Source organism: Symphalangus syndactylus, chromosome 10 (genome assembly GCF_028878055.3).
Source record: "Symphalangus syndactylus isolate Jambi chromosome 10, NHGRI_mSymSyn1-v2.1_pri, whole genome shotgun sequence".
Lineage (NCBI taxonomy): Eukaryota > Metazoa > Chordata > Mammalia > Primates > Hylobatidae > Symphalangus > Symphalangus syndactylus.
Genome location: NC_072432.2, coordinates 32,759,204 through 32,778,698, shown reverse-complemented (window position 1 = coordinate 32,778,698; position 19,495 = coordinate 32,759,204). Strand labels below are relative to the sequence as shown.

At 37.1% G+C, this 19,495-nt stretch overlaps 1 protein-coding gene across 1 annotated transcript in view; it reads left to right on the top strand.

Annotated features, from left to right (window-relative positions):
* ARHGEF38 (Rho guanine nucleotide exchange factor 38) overlaps positions 1-19,495 on the top strand; it is a 140,021-nt gene that overhangs the window by 76,308 nt on the left and 44,218 nt on the right. Inside the window, exons 4-5 of the mRNA XM_055296836.2 lie at positions 7,193-7,340; positions 12,693-12,710. Coding sequence (XP_055152811.1) covers positions 7,193-7,340; positions 12,693-12,710 — 166 coding nt within the window. The remainder of the gene's footprint in view (positions 1-7,192; positions 7,341-12,692; positions 12,711-19,495) is intronic.

Sequence of the window (19,495 nt, the reverse complement as noted above, 5' to 3'; positions counted from 1 at the left end):
TATTCCATTACTGAGACAAAAACAGTAAGAGCTGATTTGCCCAATTTATATTAGTAACTCTGGACACTCTCAGAAGGGACTCTAGCTCTTCCAAATATAGGCCAAAGCTTTTTCCTCTCCAAACATTGACCCTCTCCACAGCCCACTAGCACGCCCCAGTTTGTCCTGCTCAGCTGCTAGCCACCTCCCATGGCCAGATGTGCTGAGTGGATGCCACCTTAGCTTCAGAACGGCCCCTTCTTTGAGAGCCCCGCCACAATTATGACATCGTCTTCCCTGGCACTGGACACAGAGATGATCACAACAGGTTCCCATCCTCCACTCTGCTCTTTTCCTTTCTCTGTTTCTCTCTTTAGGATCCAGCTCCCTTCATTGGTCCCTCTTCCTTATCTCTCGTTCCCTCCTAAACCCAACCCTCTAAAAATGCTATTACCACATCACCAGGGACCTCAGAATTGTCAAATCCAATGGACACATATTTTTTCTAAACTTATCTTACTCTAGTGCTTCTGAAAAAAAATTGTACCAAAATATTCCCGATATCAAGAGAGAAATATCATAAGCCTCAGGAAATGTGGAGTTACGATCTGAAGCTAGAGCCACAGGCATGAAATAACTTGGAAGTCTCATTTTGTCGTAATAATTCATGTCAGTTTTCCAGTCTACTCTTCTAGGAAACCAGCGTTTTTTTCTTCAAATATCTTAATAAAATTGATACTCAAGGGATACACTTGTTTTAATCCCATGGCTGCATGTCCCACCTGCTGCCTGTATTTGGTTTGAATATTATAAACCTAGCCAGGGTCTCTCGGGTATCCGCAGCAGCAGTTTTATCCCCTAGGCTAGGTAGAAGCTAAATGAGACTGAAGGCAAGGGAGTGTGGCTTCTTTAAGCAGCATTTACTCTTTCAGTTTCTTTCTTCTCACTTCCTCTCCTCGTTTTATGCTCCCTTGGAGAACAGAATGAGGCTAGGAAAGAAGGGGAGAAAGTATTCAGATGATCTGGCATTTGGGCTGGCGTATCTACTGCCTTGTTTAGTCACAGCAGCTGGGCTCCCATCCAAGGAGGATAAGAAGACCGCAGGGTGCAACCCTTGAACTCGGGGTGAAAGCTACCAGGAAAGCTCTTTCACTGGAGATGGCATACCATGGAGCTTTCGCTCAGCTGTGTGTGTCACTCAGGGAAATGACAGTCAGAGGCCTGTATTGTTGCACCCAGATCTCAGACCTTCTTTCCAGAGAGTGGGCCATCTCTACCCTCTGTTCATCCCACCCCCTTCTCTGTATTCTAAATACTCTGCCTTGACAACAAGTTTTATTTAGAACCACAGATAACTTCCTTTCGGGACATACCTCAGGCCATAATTTATACATGAGATTTTAACTAAAATTATTTTTGTAACCATTATCTTAGTTGGTTTTTAGAATTGAACTTACTGCATAGTTTTTCTTGTTAATACAAGCAACATCCAACTTTAAATCCTCCATAACTAACAGTTCATGTCACATTTTCATATAATTTTTAAATGAAATGTAAAAATGGATAGTATAGAGGGGGCCTTAACTCATCAGGATTTCTTCCAAAATATTTTCCTGTCAAAGAGAAAACAAAACAAAACATAGTGAGTAGATTAGAATTAAATTCAGCTGGGAGAAACAGAAAACAAACACAAAACATTACTAGCATAATAAGGCAGATGTTGATTTCTCTATGTGTAAAAGTCTGAAGGCATGTGTTCTAGAGCTGTGTGGCAGCTCTGCTGCACAAGGTGCTCTGGGATGCAAGCCCCTTCCAGCTCACATCTCCACTCACCAAGAGGTGGCTGTTATCTTCATGGACAAGGTAAAGCTATTAATAGTATCTAAATCCTAGGTAGCAGATGGAGACAAGGTGAGCCAGCTGCCTCTTGAGGAAAATTCCTGGACATTGTCATGGGACACTTTCATTTATATCCCACTGTGGGCTTTAATTACATGGCCACACCAATTGGATGGGAGGATGGGAAATGTCATTTTGATTTGGGGCAGCCAAAACTTCTGTTTCTTTAGAAGCAGATTATGACCATGGGGAGACAGCTAGCAAGCTCTGTCACCCAGAACCCCACCAACTTAGTCAATCTTGGCAGTATTTCAAATTATTTTGTTCTTGTCCTTCCTCATGCTGATCCTTCTTTGTGGCTATGCCTTCTCAGGCTTCTCTGCAGTCCCTTTTTCTTCTATACTGTCCTCAGTGTTAGTGTTTGCCACCATCTGGTCCTCAGGCACTCTTTTCTTCTCACTCTGTGAACACTCTCTCATGACCACATAAATTCATGTCTTATACTACCCAATTTTTACAAACCTACATCTCTGTCCAAGATATTATTTTCTTAAATCCTAGATTAATATATCCAATTTCCTAAAGAGCTTCACTGCTTGAATATACAATAAGCAACTCAAACTCAATACATCTGAAATTAAACTCATCATCTTTCTCATTAAACTCTGTTATGCCATCAGTGTCTACCCACATGGTCACTTAAACCACAATTCTGGGATATGTCTGGAATCATCTCTCGAACATGTTCAATGTCCATTTTTTTCCTTTCTTCTGCATCCTCCTTGCTTTTGCTTTGCTTTAGTTATAGCTAACATCTATTGAGCATTTGCATGTGCCAGCTACTGATGCAAATATATTACATATTTTAACTCATTTAATCTGCAAACAACCCTACTATTATTATCTCCATTTTACAGATGAGGAAATTAGGGAACAGATAAGTAACTTTCCCAACTGTCACACATCGAGTAAATGGTAAAACCAGAATTTGAACCCAGGAAGTCAATTCTAGTGCACTGTCTCTTAACTGCAATAACTTTCTGTTTTAGCCCCTCATTGTTTATTTACTTTATTATTATAAAAGCCTTTCAATTTGTTTATCTTCTTCAATCTCACCAACTCCTCCCCAAAATTCCATCTTTCATACGAATAACTACCAGAATAGCTTTTCTAAACCACAATCTGGTCAGTTACCTAAAAATCCATCGGTGCTTCACCATCACTTTCAGGTGAAAGTTTCACCTCCTTAATGTTGCACAAGGCCCTTCATGATCTGGCCCCAGCCCACCTCTACAGTCCCTTCTGGAACTTCCTCACAGACATGGTCCCATCCAGCCACACTAGATCATTCCAAGTTTCTTAACAGATCTTACTCTCCACACCTATCTCCTGGCTTTTTGCACTCACTCAGAGGTCCTATGTCAAAAGTACACTGTTAGGAGCATTGCTCAAAGCTCCCCAAGGGCTGAATAGGTAACCCTCTGTATTTTATTTACTTTTCACATAGTATGGTAAATGGAAGTTCAGTCTTCTCTCTCTCCCTTGGTGTCCTGTATAATTTCCTTGAAGGAAGAGTTGGTTCTTTGTATCTACAGTACCTACCAAAGTATTTGGTGCATGATGATCATTGAGTAATTTTCAAAAAAGGATGAACTAAGGAACACAACTGCTTCTTCCCTTTTATGGCATTTTCCTAAACAAAACCCGGGACAAGGAGATCCCTTGAAAATCACTGACTTTACCCTCGTTTACTTACCTGCAGGAGAAATTCATCTTGGAGCAGGATCACAATACTATAAAGGCCACCTGGTTTGGTATGGCACATGTTGGGGCTGCACGTGAGAGTATGGAAATAGAAAGAGGAGCATATGTTTATTCACATCAGTAAAGAGAACAAATTGAAACATAGGAGTCATGGTATCCAGACATAATATCGATATTTTGGGAAGTTGTTTTTAATGAAGATAACTAAGGAGACTTAAAAGGGTGCATTTTTTTTTTCTCCTTTGCATGACGATTGCTTTTTGGGGATGCCAATGCAGAAATTCTTGGGCTGTAGAATTTTTAAAAAGAAGAGCATACTAGTTTTATTTATTTTACAGGATTCTGGTGCCTTTGTGACAGGCAACCACAAGTGAAATTACCTTCAATGGTCTTGGCTTAGTCCCTTCTCTGCTCCTAATCATCCCCTCAAACCCACATACATTAGACAGAGCGATTGTCCTTCACCACTAAAGAAATGCAGCCGAGAGTTATGTTACCGTGGAAACAGAATCACTTTTTGCTGCAAGACACACTGCTTCATCTGCACTATTATGAAGCAGAATACATTGGTAGGGCTGGGAGGGGAATAAAATATTCTGCCTGCCAGTGTTGTACTTGGCCTTTGGGTGAATAAATGACTTTCAATTAGAGTACTTAAATATCTTTTAACTTTAATAATTATTATTAGAGCCTCAAGAGAATTTTACTTGGAAAAGAGTAAAAAAAAAGATTCTTCTGTTAAAGGAAGAGCTATAAATTCTTTCAAACTACACCACTCCTGTTAAAGAAAATGCAAGAGAATTTACAATTAATGGGTTCATTGTGTATACAGATAAGTGTTTTAGCTCTTCTTTGTTTTTTGACTTTCTGATTTGATCACCTTGTGGAGTCGTGAGGTTGTCCTTACCTCTTTCCTTTTTTGGTCTCTGCTTTTAGCTTCTTTGTAGTGAGCACACTTATTTACAGCTTCATCTTGTGTTAGGCTGTGTGTATGCAGGTCCACTGTTGTTGACTTGCTGCTGAGCATCCAGCTAAGTCTGTGATCTAAGCCTGTCACCAGTCCCACTTCTGGGCCCTCCCAGCCAAAGCCACTAGTTCCCATTTGCTACCTGGTTCTGCTACTGGGAGGTTCCCTTCACCTTATGCCCAACCCTAAATTCAGTCACGGTTCTATTTTGTTTTCTTTCCTCTACTTGATAGCTCTTACTGTTTGTGTTGTTATCAGTGTTGAAGAACAAATCTATATGACCTACACTAGTTGAAGGATGAACTCTATAGAATATCAGAAACAAAACAAGAATACTGTGTCCTTCAGCTCCAAAGATGCTCACAGTTATTGAGTTTTCTTATAGGCCCCCAAAAAGCACTACTAAAACAAACAAAAACCTTAAAACACACACACACATGCACACAAACACACACACACTCACATGTGTGCACATTATCTCACATTACCTCAGAGTCTAACTGTAAGCATATAATCACAGGAAAATCCCACATCATGAAAAGGAAAAATATTTTATTGGCTGTAAATAAATTAGAAAAGAATGTGATACTTTAAAAGTGTTCGTGTTTTAATTCTAGAGGTAGCAAAGCAACCTTAAGAGACAAATGACAATTCTTGAGTAACTAGTCACTGGCAGACACTTTTTATATCTATCACCCCATTTCATTCTCAAATGAATCTCAATGGCTACTATTATTTTTATTTTACAAATAAAATGAAGGCACTAAGACTCAAATAATTTATTTAAAAAAATCATTCTCCAATTGTATAATTCATCCATGTAACCAAAAACAACTTGTACCCTAAAAGCTACTGAAATTTTAAAAAGTCCCATTCTCAAATTCCCCACACAAACCCTAAATTGTTTCTGATTTCAAGTTTAGTGTTCTTTCCAAGTGCATCACCTCATATAGTGCTCAGAAAAGCTCTGAATTGGGTGGCTGCGGTGGGGTATGTGCTAAAATCCAAGGGAAAAATAGGAATATGGCCTCTAATTCTGCCTTTGCACCTCTAGACAGGACTTCGGGAAAATCATTTATTTGTTTCAAACTCAGATTTATTCATCCTGAATTAATATGGATAAATAACCTCTTATCTCTTCATGCAAGTAGGAAGTTAATGTGTGAAAAACATGTTGAAAATACTAAGGGCAGTTTTATTTCTGTGGAAAGAATGACTTACTCCTGTTAACTATAATAGGTCCAGATTAATAGGTCCAGATCACTGTCAGTCTATTCAGCCATCCCAATTAGTTCAGCCACCAAATCATTATTAGTCTCAAATTTGCAATGTTTTGAGAGCTGACCCTGTCACATAGTTCTTGGATATCTGCCAAATAATTTATATAGTGCTGAGTTGAGTAGTGGATGCATAATACTTATCTTTAAGTAATGAAGTGTGGATCAAATCAAACTATTGTCCAATATCTACTTTAGCCACCAGTTATAGACCCTATTTCATCATAATATCAAAAAGTATTCATTAAATTCCTAGATACAATTAGTCTAAGTTGCTTTATGAAGATACGGTCATAACCCTGGTTCATGGTATTAAACTGGTTTTTAAAATAATGACCTATTTTATTATCACATAGAAGGAAATATTTTATTTCTCTAAACTCCATTGTTTGCCTTTCAGAGAGCCTCAGGAAATATTAGTGCAGTAAATATTGAAAAATACTTACCCAGCACTTGAAATTTCACCTTCTGTATCACTTATAAATTAACAAAAAATTGCTTCATTTTGAGCATTTCATATGTATTTACTATACTATGAACTTTACAAATACCACCTCTTTTAATTTTTACAATGGCTCTCTGAAATTGAATCTATTGGTATCATCAGGTTTAAAGAGTAAAAATAACTTGCTCAAGTCACAGTGCCCATCTGTAGCACAGCCTGACTCAAATCCATACACACCAACTCTAAACTGCAACTTTTTTTTTTTTTTTTTTTTTTGGAGATAGAGTCTTGCTCTGTCACCCAGGCTGGAGTGCATTGGTGCAATCTCGGCTCACTGTAACCTCTGCCTCCTGGGTTCAAGCGATTCTCCTGCCTCAGCCTCCCGAGTAGCTGGGGCTACAGGTGCCTGCCACCATGCCCGGCTGATTTTTGTATTTTTAGTAGAGACGGGGTTTCACCATATTGGCCAGGCTGGTCTCGAACTCCTGACCTCGTGATCCACCCACCTGAGCCTCCCAAAGTGCTGGGACTATAGGCATGAGCCACTGCACCTGGCCACACTGCAACTCTTAACTGCAATTCTGCACATCAACCTTGTGTGTAAAGTTATCTTTGAAAAAACCAGCTTTCTTTTGCTGCCCATCTCTGATAACTTGCTCATCCTTTGTTTTATAAAAGAAAAAAAGAAAAGACAGAAAAAGAGAAGGAGCAAAGAAGGAAAGCAGGGAGAGAAGGAAAAAGGAAAGAAAAGAAAGAAAAGGAAAAAAAAATCACTCAATGTTTTCCACCCTTCCTGAATAACCTGGGGATAAAGTAGGTCCCATCCAACTTTTTGACATGAGTCGACATTGTTGAAAATAATCATGTGAAGTGCCAGCTTTGTCTGATGATGTCGTTTTGCCTTTGTTTTGCATTTATCAGGAGAAGTATTCTTGCAGATTAAAGGGCCACTGGAAGATATTTATAAAATCTACTGCTATCACCATGATGAAGCACATAGTATACTGGAGTCCTATGAAAAGGAAGAAGAGCTGAAGGAACATTTGAGCCACTGTATCCAGTCCTTAAAGTAAGGCCTTTTCAAATGATGATTCCCATCTCCTCTCAGTTGCCTAGCAGGGAACATTTTAAATGGATGTAGATGAAAGGTCTCACATAAATCCTATGTTTTATGAGACTTTCTAGGAGCTCTGCTTTGCATTCCCTTTATAAAAAGCTGACATGCCAGAAGCCCTGATTGACTTTTTTTTCCCCCTGCGAGAATGACTAAAAATAACATGAGAGAAGATTTAGGGCTCTGCAGAGACTGAAAAATGCAATATCAAAATATAAAATGTGGAAGAAAAGCCTCTTCTTAAAGCTACTGTAACTTGCCTGGCCCCACGTAGTTCAAGGAGTATGTGAGATAACATGTGGCCCCATGACGACTGGAGCACATGGGTTAATGGAGTTAGTGGAATGGCCTACAATTCTGCGTGGCCGTCTTCTTTCCCCACACTCACTGTGGGGAGATGGGTGAAGACAAGTCAGGCCTTGCTAAAGTTAGTTTCAGAACAATTACTCATGCCTTCCTTTCTCAGCTCTAAAACATTGGTGGGGGTGCTACACAATGTACTTTTTCTTTTCTAGGGGAACTATCTATTCACTATGAAAATCTGAAATATATAACAAGCATGTGTAAGATAAAAACCCCTTGCTATCTCACTATTAGCCCCTTTCTTCTTAATAATCATTTTCTTCTGATATTATTTATATGTATAAATGTGGGTATGTGTTTGGATTGATTCTTTGAAATGGAACTGGTATCTTACTGAATATGCAGTTTCCTACCACATGAAGCTTAAAGCCAAAATCACTACCATATTCCACATCTTACCCAGTGGCTCTCTTACAGACTCTCACTTGTAAGTAGTATCCACTGTCAAATAATTTTGATTAGACCAGGAATTAAACAACCACAGAGAGCTGTGGTGTATAAGTAAATGCACACCAGTCCGATGCTGTAGCACACCTCCCCTGTTTACTCTGTGTGGTGGGGGAAAGAGGGAACCCCAACGGGAATGGGGATGGGGATCCTAACGTGGTACAAGAGGTTTTTAGCTGCATTAAGTTGAAATCATGATACTACTCTGGAGGAGGCGTTTCCAGGCTGGAATTGGGTCTGAAAGTGAGTTTGAAATGAGCCCAGTGGAATTTTTTTTTAATAAATAAAATTTCAACTTTATTGCCCTCTACTGGTCATTAAATTACTGCGGTTTTAAACCATTCTTCATGCCATGGAAAAGAAGAATTCAAGTCACCAAATCTTAAGCATTTATTTAGTGTTTGTGCTGTGTCAAGCGTAGTTCTGGGGGCTAAGAATACAAAAGTAAATAAGACTTAGACTCTGCCCTAAGGAACTCAATATGATCAGTTAAAACTTAAATATAAGATGTAATGAGCAAGTAGCTCTAGTTAATTATTTCTATTTTCAGTTTAGTTCGGTGTTAGCATATCAGTTCAGAGAAACATTCAAATTTAAGTTGTGTTCATTTTAGTAAATTCATATAGTAGAAGCACAGTCCTCTAAATGTTCAGGTGTTTTATTCTTTGGGAAAAAAAGGAAATGGTGTTATCCTGGGTTTGAATGAACACCTTTCCTACCTTAAACAAGTGGCAAGATCTGATCCAACAAAAGCTGGAGCCATTTTCCTTCTTCAGGTTCTAGATCTAAGAGTGAGAAATGTCACAGCAAGTGAACATTTAGCACCTTTGATCACCCCCACCCAATGCCAGCCCTGGGGATGGAGGTCCTTGCCTGAAAAGAATGTGGTGCATCTACTTTAGGCATGTGCTTCTAACTGTTCACCAGAAGTGAAGCAGTCTGCTCAGAGAGGAAAGAACATCAGTTTATTATTCATTAAACTTTTAGCTTTTAAGAGAAAGAAACAGACCCTGCCAGAAGATTCCACTAGGCAGTATAGCCCAGTATCATATCCCCAAAAAGCAGCTAAAGGCAGAGGTTATTTTAGAACCTCATGAAGTCTCAGTTACTGAAAATTATTTTCAGACCCAATGGCTTATTTGGTCTTTTTCTGCAAGTTTCAGGTAATTCCACTGGCCATGCCCCAAATTTTGGGTTTAGAGCTATTCTGATTTTAGGTAACAGTTGCAGGCACTGGAAGGTGTTAAGGTTTAGAAAGCAAAAAAGCCAAAAGAAGCAGTATTGGCACAACTATTTCTTAAGGGAAAGAAAATCAAATAAAATAGGTGAAGTTAGAGCAATTTTCCCAAAAGTTGCCTTTTCATGAAAATAAAGTTAATGATGGATTGTACTGGTCTGCCTGAAGGCTGAGGGCAGTAGAATTATTGACATTACTATAATACTGACCTCAATCGAGCTAAACTTTAAATTCTGAGAAACAGGTTTTCAAAGAGGTTTATAGGCCAAAGAGAGTCTGGAACACCCTAAGGGCTTGGTTTCCCTGGCCAAGTAATCAGTCAAAGCTATATTACTGTCGCTCTGCCTTTTCCTTGTGGCTAGATAACACAGCTCAAGCGCAGTTGCCAATTTCTAATGAATACTAGGTGTGGCCTCCATTTTATCCTGTGCCAGGGGATATTGGAAATCTTTGTTCGAGCAATATCCACAAGAGAGGTGACTTCACGCCTCAGAAGTTAAGGTGGATTTTAAAGCAATTTAGGCTGCTTTTTAACCAAAATTACAGTATGTTTATTGAGGGCCTAATAAATATTTAATAAGAGTGCTAAATAATGTTGAAAATATTTTTTAAAAATATGTAAGCATAGTTCTTGCCTCTCGGGAACACAAACTCTAGTTGAGGAGATACACAAAACCATGTGGAAAGTTTAATAACAATACAAGAATTCATTTAAATAACACCAGAAGCTTTCACGGTGGCTGTAGTTCAAGACTAATTCCCAAAAGAGTAGTAGAGATATTACCTGGCTCTGTAAAAGACCCAAGTTTCTAACTTTCAATTATTCTTTGAAGCCAATTATCTTTCAAAAGAGAGAATAATGTTGAATCCTTTCATAACATGAGGGCAGTGTTTTTCTGTGTGGAGTTCCCTTGCGCCAGATCCACCAGGATGGTGTATTAAAAGTACAGATTCCTATGCTCTGCCTCAGACCAAAAAAAAATACTATTTCTGGCGGTCCAGTTCAGGGTCTGCTCTTTTAACAAGCCCCCTCAGGTGATTTTCCATACACACTCAAGTTAAGAACTACATTAGTGGGAGAAATCATACTTGCTGCTTTCCCTGAAGCAGGTGGGTTTTTTCATCAATATAGATACAATCTAAGCAGTAACTTCAGAGTTTGGAGATCTTCAAAAAGAAAAGATTCTAAGGCTATCCAAAAGCAGATACACATCTGCATCTATAGCCTACAAATTGGAAATTAGCAAGTTTTTATTTATTCAACAAGAAGTTTTGACAGTCAAATTAGTGACCCCTAAGATTGTGTGAAATACTGTATTAAAATAGTCTCCAAAGTTATGGAAGTTATTTGCTAAAGATCTTATTATTTAGCCTTCTTGGGGTTATTTAAGGTTTCTGATCTGTATGAGGAAAGTGAAAGATAGCGTGGCTATAAATGCAAATGTAGCTATAATTAGAATAGCCTGTCTGCTGCCTCCTTTTTCTGCTTTTCCGTTTATAAATACCACTAAAGTCCCTGCTGCATTTCAGAGGCCCCAGAGATCTGTTTATTTTGTAATAGAAAGAGAAAGAAGGGGATTTTCTAAGTTTTTTGATGGATGGAAGACACATTTCTAGCTTCATGTCTAGTTGTTATAAATGTATCTGTATTTTTCTTCTTGCTCATCAAGGCTATCATCCCCAGGAGGAAAACTTCTAACTTCTAGTCATCTGGGCACTTTGGCTGCTCACATTACTCCTGGAGCTTCTCCATTCAGGGAGGAAGCTAAAAGCTCATGCAATGCAAAATCCAAAGGAATACATTTCAATTTGTTCACCACATTTTATACTCATTATTCTAATGGAGCGTTCCAAGTAAAAATTAAAATCACTTTTGGAAAGCCCTTCAGTTCCTTGTTATATGGCATCATGTTTGAACAAAGACTATAATCCTTAAGGAATAGTCACATAAAAACTTGTTAATTGTGAGTCAAAGTATAATGTGCTCATGAGGGTAGGAGGTGTAGTGATAGATATATTAAATTACTTTATCCTATAAAAGGGTAAATGGACACAATTTAAATTCTTCCTTCCTGAATTGCCCCTGGTTGGGATTAGCTTCTTCAAAGTTTCAGCCTAAAAGAGATTTTTTTAAATGATGAACAAATAAAAAGATGTTATAAGATAGTGCCGCTACTCCACAGATTGTGGTTGTATCCTATTGGAAAATCTCTCAGATTCCCTTTCATAAAGTGTTATACTACATAAACACAATGTTTAATTTATGTTATGATATTTAGGTTTTACTTGGCTAAAATAAATGAAATAGAAAAAAAACCCATGTTTTCTGTAGGAGTTAAAAGAATAACCTTCTCTTTCAACTTCAATGTATGTGTTTTGGTTCCTAAATGATCACGTTATTCACTTATTTGTTTGCATGAAAAATTGCATTTTTATTTTTATTCATTTTCTTCCCCAGATTTTCTGACCTATGATCCACAAAGCATACCTGACAAATAAAATTTCCCTTTTGAAGAGGAAAGAAGGAAGCGTGTGAGCTTAAAGGAAATGATTGGAAGGAAATATTGGGCAGGGGGTGGTGATGGTATTTCTTTCATTGCAATAGGAAAGTTCTTTAAACAGTCGTGAATAATTGCCTAAAATTATAGCAGCTGCTGATTTTAAAAAAATTGTAATTCTGTGCTTGATTCCCATCTAATAGGTCTTAGACTAAGCAAAACCTAGTTATGTTAGGATGTCTAGCAATTCACTCATATAGCATGTCTGGAGATTGAGGAAACAATTGCTTCACACATGTCCCCCACCATTTTCCACATATACAAAGTACTGAGATTAATGGAAAAAAACTTATTAAGTCCATTAAATTTTACAAAATGCAGCTTAGGCACTTATTAAATTTTTCCTCAATCACTGAATGTAAAAAGACCATCTATTATTATGGGATGAATCTTAAAAATTTTTATATTGAAAACATTTATTGTACTCCAAATGATTGGAAACCAAAGGCCACAGTGATCAGATAATAAACACAGGATATCATTTTATTTATCCATAGCCACTTGAGGCTTTTAGATAAAAATTTTCATCTTCTTTATTTGTTAGGGACATGATTATAAAATAATGAGACTACTTCTATAAGGCATTCATGAAAATTACTTATTTTATTTTACATAAGAAAATTTAAAAGGATTTATAATGTTTGTATATTACCTTAAATATACAGATTTACATGAATTTACTTTCTTTTTCTTCTCTTACAGGAAAATATACGTGCAAGAGTAAGTACATTTTAAAATAATATAAATCAAATATAAAAATCACAAGAAAATGCAGCTGACTGTTCCTGTCCAAATCAGAACTTCTGATTTTTCTAATCATGAGTATTGCTTTTAATAAATAATCCAGGATTGCAAAGGCATTTACCCCATTATTGGTGCATATTTTACTTATTAAATTATTATCACATATACTTTACCAAACCTTTAAGAAGAATCCCAACATTGCTGATGCCAGAAAGTCTTTGGGAACTGCTCGTCATACATATGTTTGGCAATCTTAATGTGTCCAAAAACACTTCTTTCTGTGAAACATATTAGTCTTTAAAAAATCTCAGATTAATATAATGCATTTGAAGTTTCCATAGATTAATGCATAAGAAAAGATTATGAAAATATTAGATTTCTTCTAATTTCAAGTCTTGTATGATTTATGGAGAAAAAAATCACACACATTATAGCATGAAAATGAAATATTAAGGTGAAATAGTTGGTTACTAGGACAATATAGAAATTATTTTAGAAAAACAGCATATACAAACACTCTGAAAGAGGTCCATTATTCTAGAAGAAAAGTGTGTCCAGGCTGATTAATGCTGAAAGGATGAAATTGACTTCAATACAAACTCAGATTTATTTACCAGGCACATGTTTGGCGTATGGTGAGCAACTCTTTAAGGTCCCGAGCTTCTAGTGTGTGTTTGCTTGTGTGTGTGTGTATGTACTTTAAATTCCTAAGAGTTTATATCAAGAAATAAAGAGTTTACAAAATATAAATTATATTAATGTAAGCCGCAAATACCTGTCATTCATATTTTGGTGCAGAGCAACAGTGAGAATGGAATTCTGGAACTGAAGTGAAGGAATCAGGCATCATACAGATCTGTAGACCAAGGCTGTATATCTCAGTCAAGTTGAGAAGCTGATTTTTGAGACACCAGACAGGCAACCAGTTCTCTCACTTTATCAGTCTTTTCTTTTTTTTTTTTTTTCTCAAAAGGAAAAACTATCCTACAGGATAAACAGATATGAGTAGATTTGTCTTATGAGTTTCCAATTCTAGGCTCATTTGAATTCGAAGAGGTGCATCGGCTTCCTGGCTTCTCTTCAAAGATAGTTAATGGGGGCTGGGAAATGGCTCTGCCTCATTATACAGCCTGTGTCCCTGGCATTGTGCCAAGAACTGGAGCTTTGCATAACTGAGTAGTTAGAGAAGAACTTCACGTGCTACAAATTCTCCTTAGGTTTCTTTTTCTAAAACTTACATTAGGTCTTTGGAACCAAGAAACAAGGAGAGAGGAGAGAGAGATTCAGAGGAGAAAAGGGAGATACTCTTCTTAGTACAGTTTGCATGCACGGACTTCTACATACAGAATATTTAAACGGTTCATTGTATTGAAACACTTGCTTAAAAATGGCCCTAGCACTTGCTGCAATCCTGCTGTGTAGGAGTTAGCCAGGTTGTGTCTGCTCCCTCTAGACTATTCTATACATCAAGAACTAAAAAAGAAGAGCAATCCCAGCATGTGGCTGGATGCACATCAAAGCGAAGTTTGCCATGAATTATTTTCCTTCCTGTTCCTTTCATTCAGGTCATGAAGCACACATACTGCTACAGGAAAGGGCAAAAGGCAATGTCAAGTGCTGTGTAATTGTTGGGCTCTTTAGTGGCAAAGGCCAGCAATGTTGCAGCCAAAAGGGCATTTAAGAGTACAAGATGTGGGTTTTTACATGGCATTCAATAATCCCTCACTTATGGCAATCAAAAATTGTCTATTTTTTAGGTTTTTTTTACAACCTACCTTCTTAAAAATACAAAATGAAAAATATTTGTAATTTCTACAATGTTTACTTTGAATTATAACCTCACGCAAACATCAGGCGGTATCAAAGTGACAGCAATCGTAGAACTTCCCACTAAAAGCAAGAAAAAAAAGCCTATTCTAAACACAGCTATCTTCAGAAATGCAGTGTTTTGTTATCTTTACGCTTTCACTCTTTTCTGTATGTGTTCCCTGTCAGATTAGCTATTCTCACCTTGGATTTCAACGTTCCTATTAATCACAAAATATTATAAATTATTTTCTCTTTTCTTTGTATTTTAAAAATTATTGAAGAAACATTGCAAAAAAAGGAAAATAAAGACGAGGATAGTAAAGACAATCAGCAGTCACTTTCCAAAGCTAACTATTGTAGCATTGCAGTGAGTCGCTCACTTCACCATACTTTCTTCTTCACACACATACATTGACTAAAATAGGAACACTATATATTTCTTGTATGTCGACTTGCTACCTCATTCATCATCAATACATTGTGAATATCTTTCCATGTCAGTAAATGTAAATCCACATAGTTTTATGCTTGCATAATATTCTCTCTGATATATATGCCATAATTTAGTTTACCAAACCCTTACTGACAGTTGAATTGTGTCTGTCTTAGTGATGTCATAAGTTTATTTTTATATATGATCTTGGTACAATAATCTGATTTTTTGGATCAATTTCTGAAAGTGAAATTGCTAGATCAAAGGGCTTTTGATACTTATTGTCAGAACATTTCAAAAAAAAGCTGAGCTAATTTATATTCTAACTACTCTTATGTGAATTGTTCATTTATCCACTACTTGCCAACACTAGGTACAAATAATATTGATATCTTTATAACTTGTAATGTATAGGCCCAAATAGTATCCAGTTATTTTAATTTGCATTTTCCTATGTATTTAACTATTTGTATTTCATTTCTAATGAATGGTGTTTTTAAATGATTATTCACTTTTACTGAGATGTTCATCTTTTTCTAATACATTTGTAATGTCTTTTTAATCAGTGCATATTAACCTTTGTCTTATGTATTATATATAATTTTTCCAGTTTATCATCTGACTTTTAACATAGTTTGTGCCTGTTTCAGGCTCTGTTTTTAATCTATAAAATTTTACGGAGCTAAATTTTTAAATAGACATCACTTTTTTTCTACTGTGGCTTTCAGATTTTGTGTCTTCCTTAGAAATTCTGACATTAGTTTATAAAGGATGATCCTATGATTTCTTCAAATTCTTTTTTTTTTTTATTTATTTATTTATTTTTTTTTTTATTATACTTTAGGGTTTTAGGGTACATGTGCACAATGTGCAGGTTTGTTACATATGTATCCATGTGCCATGTTGATTTCCTGCACCCATTAACTCGTCATTTAGCATTAGGTGTATCTCCTAATGCTGTCCCTCCCCCCTCCCCTCACCCCACAACAGTCCCCGGAGCGTGATGTTCCCCTTCCTGTGTCCATGAGTTCTCATTGTTCAATTCCCACCTATGAGTGAGAACATGCGGTGTTTGGTTTTTTGTCCTTGCGATAGTTTACTGAGAATGATGTTTTCCAGTTTCATCCATGTCCCTACAAAGGACACGAGCTCATCATTTTTTATGGCTGCACAGTATTCCATGGTGTATATGTGCCACATTTTCTTAATCCAGTCTATCGTTGTTGGACATTTGGGTTGGTTCCAACTCTTTGCTATTGTGAATAGTGCCGCAATAAACATACGTGTGCATGTGTCTTTATAGCAGCATGATTTATAGTCCTTTGGGTATATACCCAGTAATAGGATGGCTGGGTCAAATGGTATTTCTAGTTCGAGATCCCTGAGGAATCACCACACTGATTTCCACAATGGTTGAACTAGTTTACAGTCCCACCAACAGTGTAAAAGTGTTCCTATTTCTCCACATCCTCTCCAGCACCTGTTGTTTCCTGATTTTTTAATGATGGCCATTCTAACTGGTGTGAGATGGTATCTCACTGTGGTTTTGATTTGCATTTCTCTGATGGCCAGTGATGATGAGCATTTCTTCATGTGTTTTTTGGCTGCATAAATGTCTTCTTTTGAGAAGTGTCTGTTCATGTCCTCTGCCCACTTTTTGATGGGGTTGTTTGTTTTTTTCTTGTAAATTTGTTTGAGTTCATTGTAGATTCTGGATATTAGCCCTTTGTCAGATGAGTAGGTTGCAAAAATTTTCTCCCATTCTGTAGGTTGCCTGTTCACTCTGATGATAGTTTCTTTTGCTGTGCAGAAGCTCTTTAGTTTAATGAGATCCCATTTGTCGATTTTGGCTTTTGTTGCCATTGCTTTTGGTGTTTTAGACATGAAGTCCTTGCCCACGCCTATGTCCTGGATGGTATTGCCTAGGTTTTCTTGTAGGATTTTAATGGTTTTAGGTCTAACATATAAGTCTTTAATCCATCTTGAATTAATTTTTGTATAAGGTGTAAGGAAGGGATCCAGTTGCAGCTTTCTACATATGGCTAGCCAGTTTTCCCAGCACCATTTATTAAATAGGGAATCCTTTCCCCATTTCTTGTTTTTGTCAGGTTTGTCAAAGATCAGATAGTTGTAGCTATGCGGCATCATTTCTGAGGGCTCTGTTCTGTTCCATTGATCTATGTCTCTGTGGTGGTACCAGTACCATGCTGTTTTGGTTACTGTAGCCTTGTAGTATAGTTTAAAGTCAGGTAGCGTGATGCCTCCAGCTTTGTTCTTTTGGCTTAGGATTGACTTGGCGATGCGGGCTCTTTTTTGGTTCCATATGAACTTGAAAGTAGTTTTTTCCAATTCTGTGAAGAAAGTCATTGGTAGCTTGATGGGGATGGCATTGAGTCTATAAATTACCTTGGGCAGTATGGCCATTTTCACGATATTGATTCTTCCAACCCATGAGCATGGAATGTTCTTCCATTTGTTTGTATCCTCTTTTATTTCATTGAGCAGTGGTTTGTAGTTCTCCTTGAAGAGGTCCTTCACATCCCTTGTAAGTTGGATTCCTAGGTATTTTATTCTCTTTGAAGCAATTGTGAATGGGAGTTCACTCATGATTTGGCTCTCTGTTTGTCTGTTATTGGTGTACAAGAATGCTTGTGATTTTTGTACATTAATTTTGTATCCTGAGACTTTGCTGAAGTTGCTAATCAGCTTAAGGAGATTTTGGGCTGAGACAATGGGGTTTTCTAGATATACAATCATGTCATCTGCAAACAGGGACAATTTGACTTCCTCTTTTCCTAATTGAATACCCTTTATTTCCTTCTCCTGCCTGATTGCTCTGGCCAGAACTTCCAGCACTATGTTGAATAGGAGCGGTGAGAGAGGGCATCCCTGTCTTGTGCCAGTTTTCAGAGGGAATGCTTCCAGTTTTTGCCCATTCAGTATGATATTGGCTGTGGGTTTGTTGTAGATAGCTCTTATCATTTTGAGATACGTCCCATCAATACCTAATTTATTGAGAGTTTTTATCATGAAGGGTTGCTTCAAATTCTTATATGGTTTAATTTTTAGATTCAATATTTGATCTATCTCAAAATTATTTTAGTGTAAAGAATGAGGCCAAAATCCATTTTTATTATTTTATTTATGGCTAGCTAATTCTCATAACATCTGATATTGAATAACTCACTTTTTCCCACTGAATAGGATTGTCAAATTTACCATGTACTCTATTTCTATACATATTTGTATCTATTTCTTGATTTTCTATTTTATGCTACTCATTTGTCCATAAATGTATCAATACCAAACTGCTTTTATTTTTGTAGCTTTATAATATATTTTAATATTCCATATCAGTCTCAGCTCAGTATTTTTCTTTCTCAATTTTTTGAGTATTCTTACATATTCCCTTTCTATAAAAAACTTTTTATTAAAAATGATATATAGCCTTGTTTCGATAGCCAAATCATTCTGCAAGATTTGTCAAGAAAAATAGTAATCCCCTCTTCTCCTGCTAGCCCCTAAATTCTCATTAGAATACATTACTTTCACATCTTTAGCTGTCTATTTTGGTATTTATCTTTATTACTCTAAAAACATGCTTGGTTGATGGAGCTGAAAGCCAAGTATCGAGAACTACACGAAGATTGCATAAGCCTCGGCAGCCGATGAGATCAACTGGAAGAAAGGGTATCAGTGATGGAAGATGAAATGAATGAAATGAAGCAAGAAGGGAAGTTTAGAGAAAAAGGAATAAAAAGAAATGAACAAAACCACCAAGAAATTTGAGACTATGTGAAAAGACCAAACCTACGTCTGATTGGTGTACCTGAAAATGACGGGGAGAATGGAACCAAGTTGGAAAACACTCTGCAAGATATTATCCAGGAGAACTTCCCCAATCTAACAAGGCAGACCAACATTCAGATTCAAGAAACACAGAGAATGCCACAAAGATACTCCTCGAGAAGAGCAACTCCAAGACACATAATTGTCAGATTCACCAAAGTTGAAATGAAGGAAAAAATGTTAAGGGCAACCAGAGAGAAAGATCGGGTTACCCACAAAGTGAAGCCCATCAGACTAACAGCTAATCTCTCTGCAGACACTCTACAAGCCAGAAGAGAGTGGGGGCCGATATTCAACATTCTTAAAGAAAAGAATTTTCAACCCAGAATTTCATATCCAGCCAAACTAAGCTTCATAAGTGAAGGAGAAATAAAATACTTTACAGACAAGCAAACGCTGAGTGATTTTGTCACCACCAGGCCTGCCCTAAAAGAGCTCCTGAAGGAAGCACTAAACATGGAAAGGAACAACCGGTACCAGCCACTGCAAAAACATGCCAAATTGTAAAGACCATCGAGGCTAGGAAGAAACTGCATCAACTAACGAGCAAAATAACCAACTAACATCATAATGGCAGGATCAAATTCACACATAACAATATTAACTTTAAATGTAAATGGGCTAAATGCCCCAATTAAAAGACAGAGACTGGCAAACTGGATAAGGAGTC